Here is an 11,384-nt window from a genome sequence, read left to right as displayed (position 1 = left end):
ACTGACATTTTAAATATTTAAAAGTCGCAGTTCCTCTACTTCATTTGTTATAGTTTGATCAATTGACAAAAATAACGTTTTGACCAGTAACTTTTGCAAGCATTATTGATGTAATAAACGATAAACAGACGTATCACCAAAAACAATAGTTTATGTCATTTTGACCAATTGGCCAGTATTAATTGTCACAGTGGCCTCAAGTACAGCGTCCGTGGTATATTCACCATGTATGGTCAGGTAGCATTCGTGTTCATATTGACCAAGTACGTATATTACTGTAGTAATACACCCAGAGCTGAGATTGACCATGACTCACAGTTCGGTCTCCAAACGTTTACTCATGATCAGTTGGCCAATAGTTGTCAGAATAAAATAGTTCAGTTGAATTAAATAAGTCTTTTGCTATCTTTCATTGATTCAATACCACGTTGCCATCCAAACTATGTAATACCACGGCACACTGTATTTAACTAATAACTTTTAGGATATTAAAACATTTAAGCCGGCGATGGTAGTGGCGTTCCAAAATGTTGGACCTATTTTGGGGTCACCTTTCCTGTTACAGTGAGTTGATACGGTTGACATTTCAGTGGTGTATGTTGATAGTCTAGAATTCTAAACTGGTACAGTATTACGTTTTAAAACCTTCATACTAATACATAGTATGAAGTTTTTAAAACGTATGTAATACTGTACCAGTTTAGAATTCTAGACTAGTATGTTGACAGCCTAACCAGTCTTATACATGCATTGACAAAACATACTTATGAAATGTATTTTTTTTCATCTGGCCATAAGCTTATAACTATATAGCATGTTTCGACCACTAATCCATTCAATAAATCAATAAATCAAAAAGAATTTATGTAGTGGCAGACTCTAAAACCATATATAGCTCTGTTCAATGGCGCCAAAAGGGTCAATCCACACCGATTTGCGCTTACTGATGACATATTAAATAGAGGACTTCAAACAGAAAGGCGAGAAGGCTAATTCCAACTCCCATTGTTGGCACAATAACATTTCGACTGTTGTACTTTCGACTGTTGGACTGCATATTTACAACTTTGTCATGATGGTTTTGTGTCTGCCAAAACATTTGTCTTTTGGTTCACCTATCTATCACAATGATTACATGACAGATGTATCGTCAATTACCACGTTGATCGCCATCAAATCATAGATTTATTTTAAAAGTGGAGAAATTTTGACAGTTTAGTCTATTGAGCTAAAAAGAAGTCCACAACACAGTGTCCATGGTATACACGTAACTTTTGAGAACCAAATTACCCTCGTGGTCTAAAAACGTGTTGGTGGTCTTTTGACCACACCTTTACTAAAGCGTATACACACGTAATTCCACGAATCGGAGTTTAATTGTTGTTCAACTTATTGTTTATTGGTTTGGGTTTGTTGCGTAATATTTTGACAACTATTTGCCCAGTAGCGAGATTTTTTTTTCTAATTTGGCTGTTATAATAACCCTCTGGTGGACTGCATGTGACTTAACAAAATGGCTACCATGCATGAGCAAACACATATACATGTACATGTAGTAGTTTTCCACTGTCGATCACGTGTCATGCCGTCCACGGACTTTCTCAATGAAAGGAGCTTCAAAGTCATACGATACATAATAATTTTGGATTCTTGCCGTTATAATCTCACCAATGTACAAATTTACAATCTAAGTTTCGATGTAAATAAACAAATAGCCGTGTATAGAAATGGGAAGTAATAGCGACATCTATCTACATGATCTGTACCAAGGTTTTAACTTGCTGCTACGTCATCGGAATTTTCACGACGTAGTTTGTAGACGAAGTGTCCAGACACACTCGGTGTCAAATATAGAGAAGTGAATGAAGAAAATTGCCAGTATGTCCCAGTATATCAAATAAAAGTCACGTAAACTGTGTACAATCGAAATTAATCAGGCTGAATATTCACTGGCCAAGCCAAGCTCAGTTAACGGGTGTCAAGGTGACCTTCACTATATGATCATAATGCTAGTGCTCTGGCTAGTGCGACGTTGTTCGCGTCGGGCACTCGATCGGATGAGTTCGGCATACGTATCCGAACATTACCAAATAAAGTCATACTGACCAAAAATGGAAGTCGGCGCATATACATATTACGAGATTGTAGGCCTACATACACTAGAGAGAATAGTGGTCTGAGATACACCCCGACATACCAATAGATCCATGGACATACACATGAGACTATTACACTGAGACTGGACGTAACTCACCACTATGAATGTTGCTGCTCACAGATTGTGCGTGTCGGCCAAATTTGTAACAGAGAGCTGATTCATGCGAATGTGAGATACAAGACTCGGAGGGAACAAATAAACAAACATTACATCACCCCTAGGGTTGAGGGGTAACATTGCACTATCACCCGTGATATAAAATAATATGATACCCGATCAAACGGACACTACATGCGATTATCGCGACCACTACTGTCAAAACTTGGCGATAATCCCGTTTTAGCTTACCCATGGTCCATATTATAAAGTTTTTTAAAAAAACGGTCATGGTTGTGAGAGAGTTTGACCCATTTCCACTTCACCAAACACATGTATCATTGTACCACCATGCACATAACAAATTGCTAACAGTGACGGTCTATTCAGCAGAACCTACTATATCTTCACTTTTGCTTCAATTAACAAATTAAATTATAAATTTATATGTGTAGATGAAGATGCGTCGATATGATCATGCCTACATCTGAGTTCCAACACTCGACAAACATATGACGAGGCGCGCTGGCTGTCAGTCGCGGCTCACCGTCGTCCCTGCCGCGTCTAAACAGACTACACAGTACTCTCATCGCACTGCACTGTTGGGTTCTTGAAAAACATGTCCTGTCACCCTACACAAATCCCCCGCTTTTTGACAAAACCTCATTTTACATCTATTTACACATTCAGTCAAGTCAATGAAACGTAATCTTTTCCAAATTACCATAAAAATTTGGTAATCAAAAACCACTCAAAACAATAGTTCGCTATTGTTTTTTGTAATGAATACCGATAATGGTTAATGAGTAAAGACCTTGTATTTGTGTTTGCACAAACTTGCTTGAATAAACGTCGGCCGGAAATGCCATCGCCGCGGGGGTCAATCGATTGAAAAACCACAAGACATTTGTGGGCGGAGCCTTTCCTAATATATCGTCTGATAATAATTTAGCAGAGCTGTTGCTATAGTAACCCTAATTAAATCAGTGATGTCAGTGATCTAGTTGCCGCTGATTGGATAAGAAAACACGATTGATCAATTTACGGCTTCTGTTATGTTGCACGATGAACACACTACTTCTTGTCCGTCAACGTGCAGTAAGCTGGAAGAAAATCAGTGCGCGCCTCTGATTTGCCGAGTTGTTTTCAAACTAACCTCTTATATTACGTGTGGTGAGGGAAAAAGGTCGCTGTCAACTTCGCTGTCGCTGGTAACTCTTCGACTGCGAATCAATGGTCCGGTTCGTACTATCCCTCGATAGGACGGGTATAATTCGTAAGTTTGAAACCAGTATTCAGGAGATATAAAATTTTCAACAGCGGATATTATGAATGAACGGCAAGAGTGATTGAACGCTGACGTCTGTACTCATTTTCGAAGAAGTGCATACGAACCAACGCAACTACACGACTGTTCGGTTATTTTGAAGTGTTTGCTGATGTTTTGGGACCGTTCTTAAGACATGACATTAGACGAAACTATGGCACAAGGCAAAGGGAATGAATGGTTACATGAACAGCTCGCGACAAACGATAATTTAGTGCTGCTCGACTGCCGAGCAAGCAGAGACTTCAACCAATCGCACATCGAAGGAGCCATTAATGTCACTCTACCAACTCTCTTACTTAGAAGACTCAAGAAAGGACACGTTGTGTGTTTTAAGACCCTTATATCAAGCGAACAAGGCAAGGAGAAATTTTTGAAGAAATCTAAAATTGGAACTGTCATGGTGTATGATGACCACACTTCAAATTTGAACGAGAATGCAGATAGTGTCTTGTGTTTGCTTCTGAAGAAATTGAAAGAAGATGGCTGCCATGTGTTTTACTTGCAAGGTAGGCCCATTCATTATATTTTGGAGTGTGTTGGGAAAAACCCCGTTCCATGACATTTAGCATGTCGACCGCCACTTATACCACCGTTTGTCCATTAATATGATATAATAGTATGCGTTTTGTACCATTTTGGTTACATGACAGTTTCTACATTTAGCTTTGCGTTCACAACTTCGCCAAAACTGATGAAGATTCAAGGAAAGGGGGCGGAGTTAGTTGATGACAAGAAACCAACATGGCGAAAGGATGGGGCCCATTGAAGTGTTACATTTCTGTACGTAGTGTTGATGTAGCCTTATCAGCTGTAAACGGAAACAAATTTGTTGCCATTTTTTTCTATTTTTTTTTTACTATTTATAAAAAATCGGTGAGATCCGGAATCGTCTGTATTCAGTGTCACATTCTTTATCATGAATAAAATGTCCCCCTTTCTGATATTTTCATAATTCCCGTGTGTTGCCGTGGGCATGGGTATGTTGTCACGCATTCTTTACACGATAAAATGTGTCTCTATATTGAGATTGGTTTGCTAACCTAGAATGAATGCTAATTTGGCGTCGAATCGTGTCTGTCAACCATCACAGAAATGGATGGCGGGCTAATAACAGTCGCATGTAAATAGCTTCATTGAAATAGCAGTAAAATGACATGTGATCGAAGTATAATGCGGAGCAAGACAAGAACGCCGTCAATGACATTGATCGCGGAGTATTGAGTTCGACGAGAAAATACGGATGTTTTGATATGTGATCACACGTACAAACAGTGACAACCGTCAAATAAACTAAAGGGATGAACAAACAACAATGAAATAAGCTCATAGGTAAATGAATATTACTATAAACAGAATTAACACTTCCAACAATGTGACATCACATGTACAGCGGTCGTCGAATAGTAAGTGTAACATTGTATTCTCTTAATGATTTCCTAATACAGGAGGCTTCCATGTGTTTAAAGAGAAGTATCCCAACCTCTGTGAGAAGCATGACAGTGATGAAGACACCTTGAGGATAGGCATGCAGGGACTCAATATCAATTGTAATGATGATGTGAACCCAGAAACGCCACTGGACAATAGTTTTCCTGTAGAAATTTTGCCATACTTATTTTTGGGATCAGCACAAGACTCCAAAAACATTGACATGCTTTCTAAACGTGGGATAAAGTATGTTTTGAATGTGACTCCTAATATGCCAAACTGCTTTGAACATGAGGGTGACTTCAAATACTTGCAGATACCAATTAGTGACCACTGGAGTCAGAACTTGTCAGTTTTCTTTCCTGAGGCCATTGATTTCATTGGTAAGTTATATTTACTACTATAACAAATGTATCTAGTTATTTAGTGTTCTGTTTCCTTTTATTTTGATTCTCAGATATATTGATTTCAAAACCAAAATATTTCTAAACTGTGTATTCATGTTGGGGGTACACATTATGATTAAGAAAGCTCTGCTTTCAGTGAATTGTCAATATTTATTGGTACCATGTGTATTCTTGGGTGACAATTAGAAAACTTGTCTCTCAGCATAATTGTCAATATTTATTGGTTCCTTATGTATTACATCTGTTTGTCATCTGTACTTGTCAAATCAGTGCTATGTTCATATTTCCTCAACTTTACCCACATATGTATCTGTCACTACTGTTGAGTAAGTGTGTTTTTGTGTGAGATAAACAAGTTGAATATTAAACTATTACAAATTACAGTAGAGATAGCGTTAGTGGCAACCAAACACTTGTCTAAAACCAAACCTAACACCATGACTAATACCTTGTATGGTAAATCACTATTTGGTGAATGAAGCCCTATCTCTAGCAAAGACAGTGCAAACATTGATTCTTTCCGCACCCACCTACTAAGAGTTTTATTGAGGTCTAGTACCTCTATGAATGAGTGACAGATGTTGAATGAAATTGACATGGATCAATCACTGAAAACTGACAAAATATCTGCCAATTTTAGCACTTGATTCAACAAATGAGAAGGAAATACATTTGTACGTACATTGCACATATCAAAGTGAGTATCACTTCACCACTTTGGTCGATAAAGAGTTTCATAACAGTATGGTGAGATTACATCAAGTTAGTACTTCAAGTAAACAGTCAGAACTGGCGGGAAAGATACTAGTAGTCTGTGTGACTGTATGTATGACGAAATTGCCATGTGGTTTACCTGTGTGGCTGTGCCCCAGTGTGTAATAGTTAGTATCGGTCATATTTCACACAGAATTAAAACTCTCTAATTTCTAGCTGTAGTAAGGAGAAAATGAACCCATAAGTTCCACTCAAAAAGTCCTGCTTTATTGTTATTTGTCATTTTAGATGTTTTGTTATGTGAATTTCCTGTCTCATTATGAACATTTTCTTAGAAAGTCCTCATACCATCCAGTTCAATCTATAACTGAAATGACAAGTCTGTGTGGTTTTGGTGTGCAACTAACTTTTTTTTAGAGGGGCCTGTTTTATGTGACACACAGGTATAAAAGGTTGAGCTGTTATTCGGAATAGGCCACAACATTTGACAGTGTTCGTAGTATGTAATTTAGATAAATGCATGACTAAAGAGAGAGAGAGTAGGGAGCAGCCGACTCAGCAGTTGGAAGCCAGCCAAGTGTTTTTAAACAGCATTACTATTTACAATGTAAAGTTGCTTGCCCTATGTCAATTTAAAAGTCTGCCTTCCGATCATGCTATCACCTTTCTCAACTGGCCTACTTCCATAATTTAACTTCACAAGAATGGTATGATACAGATATGGCAAGACACAACTTTACAGAAACATGAGTAACAAATTGTCAATGCTTTAGTTAATGATATGATTTCATTAATGATTAACATAGAGATTCAGAGCAATGAGGTATGGTGTGATCAGACTAGGTTACCAAGGCAACACATCTGGAAATTTGTTAAAATAAGTATACTCTACTGGCTCAGGTAATACGATAGTACACTAACATTATCAAAGAATGAAAAGGGAAGGTTTAGTGTGACTAACCAGGAGAAATATTGGTGATCTTAATTAACGAAGGTAGTGGAATAGACAAGTGTATTATGGTGCACAATCTGTATGGCAAGTTCACATGTAACTAGGTATAACCACTGGTAACCAGTTCAACCTCCGGCTATTGATAATTAGATTAGCTTTCATTCCAGCAGTTGTCACTTCAAATCTAAGACGACAATTGAACAGGTATTCAAGAGTGTGTCTGTGAATCAATAAAAACCATAATAGTTTTCTGCCTGATTTCAACTGAAGGCTATATTGTCAGTAGTTTTACTTCAGAATGACACAATGTGACAAAGTACTACAATGGCAAGACTCAAATGCTACATTGTGTCCATGATTTCAAGTTGATTTGATACACCACAGCATTTTAGTTGGGTAATTCCAGTTGTAATGTGGGTACTTGAGAGGCTCCTGTTAATATGCTACAAGGTAGAAGGATATCCTTCAGATTGAAAGTGATTTTCATAATGATGCCATCACCATGACGATGTCATGGAAACTTGATAGTTGCTTGGTTTATGATACTGGAGTAAGATTACAGAGGGCATCACAAATGCACATACATATCTACTTTCACAACAAGGGGAAGACATTAAAGATAGACACATACATGTCTTTAAAAACCGTTGTTTGTATAGCCTGTTCCTTCTGACAGTCAACCTCAAAAGACTATTTACGTAATGACAGTTCTGAGTACTAGTGTCATTTCAACCTTCAAATTTCAAAGTGTGTGAAAGGAAACAACAACTTCCTGTGAAGGGAGGGAGGGAGGAGGGTTGGCATTGAAATATGGTCATCAGAATTGAAAGGAAAACCTGAGTGCTTTGTCATGTATGACATTGTTATAGTTAACTACTACACACAGACAGAGCCTTGACATTTATGGGGAAGCAATAAAGAATACTTTCTCTTGGTTGATCCATAAACTTACAAAAGGAAAAGACCAGGTTGGAGGTTGTGTGTTTATAAAAGGCAAGAATCGGAAAATTGATTTTCTTATGAAGGTGTATGAATTGGCCACCTGTTATTTTCCTTGTGAAGTTCATGTCATGATGGATTTGCTTCACCAGTTGTCTTGATTAAACGACTGGCATAAACAATTGTTAATATAATCAATATCTTGACTTGAATAGCCAGACAATGGCATTGACTAGCCTGTCCCATCCCATTTATCTATGAATTATGCCATGTTACAAGGCTTCTTTGGAAATACCCCATTCACAATCCTGTCAATGCGGTTGTTTTGTCCTCTTTGTAAGCGGTAGTGTCAGTATTCTATAGATGCTCATTCATGCTCATCTGTTTGTTGTATTGTGTGTGCTCAGTCTGCATTCAGTCAGTGTCTCATCTAACACACACCTTAATACTTTATGTGGTCAATTCACAACTCCTTTTCTTACTGCAGTCCTTGGCTAATGTAGCTGCATATTGATCACCTCATTCTAGCCACACTAACTGTGCTGCTGCTTTTCTAATCGGCTCAGTGAATGAAAGGAGGGGTTTATTTCATGTACGTCAGACTTTTCGCGGGCAACGTCATGTGATCTTAAGGTGACAAGTACTTTAAAGAGATCATTTCAAAATAGACAAGAAAAAAGTTTTGAGTAGGTGTGTTTTAAAAAGAGAAAAATGAAAGTACTCAGAGAAACTAACCAAACATTTCTCTCTCTTTTATGTTTTTCAGAAGAAGCAAGGCAAGCCGAATGTGGTATCTTAGTTCACTGTTTAGCTGGTATTAGTCGTTCTGTTACCGTAACGGTGGCGTACTTAATGCAGAAATTGGCTCTTTCACTCAATGATGCATATGACTATGTCAAGAAGAGGAAAGCCAACATCTCGCCAAACTTCAATTTTATGGGACAATTACTAGACTTTGAAAGTACATTAAGTAACAGTCCGTGTCGGAAAGGCACATGTACATGTGCTCTGGAAGGAAGGAAATGCATGAGTCCAGATACATCAATGTTTTCCTGTACCACAGACAAGAAAAGTAGTTACGAGTTTCACTTTGACATTTCACCAAGCTGAGGAGAGAAAGAGCAAGTACAGCTGTGAAAGCTATGAAAATCAAATGACATCAGCATTGTTCAAATGAGTTCAGGGATTGATTAGGAGTGAAGAGAACTTTGGAAAAACTAACTGACATCGAATTTGTTTGTCAGTTTGTAAAGAGAGAGGAGACATAGCACTGTGACACTCGGTCAAAGACAGTCTCTAAAAAAACAGAATCAAGTGTTCAAAATTTTGTGTAGATTTTTATGTTAAAAACTTTGTATGTATATTATTGACCAAGGCATTCTGTATATTGTGTACAGCCTGTTATTTTCTCCATTTGTATCAACGACTATGTACAACAAAGCAATGTACATGTGTTTTCTTTTTGTTTTCTTTCTAATTTGAATTCGTAATTTGCCACTGAGATGCTCAGTCACACGAATGGAACCATCTACCATAAGTGAGAACTTCAAGTGAGGAGATGGTGACAAGGCCATGAGCTGCAAACAGTTGCTTAACACTTGTGTACGCATGTTTCTGGGGTATGGTCACCCCTAGCAACAAGAGCCATTTCAAAGATTAATTTACTTCAATTCATTGTTTTCATCACACAGCTTTTTTTTTACATCTCATTTCTCATCATTTATTATACATGTTTAAACTTGTTTCAAGATGTATCTTTTGAATTCTAATATTGTGTCTCAAAAAAAATAAAAATAAAAAATGAACCAAGGCTAGTGAAAATCCCCTTGATGGTTGTAAAGGATGTTTCCATGGTATCAACCTTACTGGCAAGTAGATTCTAGCTGATGACAGACTGTAGGAGGTCATTCCTCTAGACAGCCAGAATCCTTGAAACAACTGTCAGCCAAATGGAAGACAGAAGAAAAGCCTTGAAGGAAAAAACCCGCCCGTAGATAATAATTGAATGTGATTGAAAGGGGGAAGAATAGACAAGGGTTTCAGTAGCAAAGAAACTGACAATTGGCTGCATTACGATTCCACCATCTATTCCAGTCTAGTCCTGAAAACTGCACTAAAGCAGAGAAATGCAGTCAAATAATTAGCAGTTACAAATGTGAAAGTCAAAATCAGTCCATCTGTCTTCTGGGATATGTAGAACAATACTATGGTATCCATTCTAGTGATGTATTGGAACCCTTTTCACAACCTCTCCCAACATCACCTAACTTCCCAAACCTTACTTACTGTCTTAAAAAACCCATACTTGCACAACTATTCATGTAAGATCTCAAAACTGAAATAAATGTTGTTACTTCTGTCAATTAGAGACACGGTTGTGTATCCATTCTAAGGGTTAAAACTGGGATTAGTTTGCAATTGTTCGTGAAATTTTTTGGAACTTTTGTGAAAGTTTTTTGGAACATCAAAATTTTTTATGTTTCTGTACAATCAAACTCACTGAAGGGAGTTAATCTTTCAAGACCAGAAAACTACATATGTAAGAAAAAAAATGAAAAAAAGTAAGGGGAGCACAATCCTGTAGGCCCAGTCCATCACTTTTTTCCAAGTTTCTAATGACTGATAATATAGCAATAAAATATACTAGAGCTAATTCCGACAATTATGTATTATGAAAAAAAATTGTCTTTAATCATGTCTTTGTTATTATGGGTTTCATTCATACTTGATTTTGTTGAAATCAAGCAATACTCTAGAAATGTTAATGTTACTATTTGTGACAAGAGAAAAGTTATCCAAGTCAGAAAATATCGTGACTGGTTATAGTCCACTGTTCATCTGTCGGATCGTATCCTATTTTCCACACACCTTTTTTATAGACTCAAGTTTTTAATCCGAGACTTGTCATTTCAACAAGGTTTTAACTCAAGTGATACGTGTTAACTGTACATTACAGTTTTCTAATATCAATAAAAGACACTGCATTATGTGCAAAAGAATTTGTTGGTCTACAGGGTTATGATATGTGTGTTGTGTACATTGTATCAAGGTGGTATGGTATGGTATGGTATGTGTGTGCTGTGTACATTGATTGTACCATGGTTGTATGGTATGGTGTGGTATGTGTGTGCTGTGTACATTGATTGTACCATGGTTGTATGGTATGGTGTGGTATGTGTGTGCTGTGCAGTGTACGTTGTCCTGTATGTGGTACATTGTACCATGGTTGTATGATAGGGTGTGTGCTGTGTACATTGTACCATGGTTGTATGGTATGGTATGGTATGGTATGGTGTGTTGTGTACATTGTCCTGTATGTGATACATTGTACCATGGTTGTATGTTTTGTTATGTTATGTT

At 37.4% G+C, this 11,384-nt stretch overlaps 1 protein-coding gene across 1 annotated transcript; it reads left to right on the top strand.

The window, feature by feature from the left end:
* Positions 1–3,316: 3,316 nt before the first annotated feature.
* On the top strand, positions 3,317–11,023 carry LOC144443624 (dual specificity protein phosphatase 7-like). The gene is made up of 3 exons (XM_078133201.1): positions 3,317–4,090; positions 5,030–5,395; positions 8,791–11,023. Exons 1-3 carry the CDS (start codon positions 3,718–3,720, stop codon positions 9,132–9,134), a joined length of 1,083 nt encoding a protein of 360 aa, XP_077989327.1. The 5' UTR covers positions 3,317–3,717; the 3' UTR covers positions 9,135–11,023.
* The last annotated feature ends 361 nt before the right edge of the window (positions 11,024–11,384 follow it).

The sequence above is a fragment of the Glandiceps talaboti genome, chromosome 1, assembly GCF_964340395.1.
Source record: "Glandiceps talaboti chromosome 1, keGlaTala1.1, whole genome shotgun sequence".
NCBI lineage: Eukaryota > Metazoa > Hemichordata > Enteropneusta > Spengelidae > Glandiceps > Glandiceps talaboti.
This window is presented reverse-complemented; position numbering and strand designations above follow the sequence as displayed.

What these genes read in the sequence shown, in the direction of transcription:
- LOC144443624 (XM_078133201.1), top strand. Translation starts at nt 3,718, where the DNA reads ATGACATTAGACGAAACTATGGCACAAGGCAAAGGGAATGAATGGTTA. An exon ending in CCATGTGTTTTACTTGCAAG is followed by an intron (nt 4,091 to 5,029) that starts GTAGGCCCATTC and finishes TTCCTAATACAG; the next exon opens with GAGGCTTCCATGTGTTTAAA. An exon ending in TGAGGCCATTGATTTCATTG is followed by an intron (nt 5,396 to 8,790) that starts GTAAGTTATATT and finishes TATGTTTTTCAG; the next exon opens with AAGAAGCAAGGCAAGCCGAA.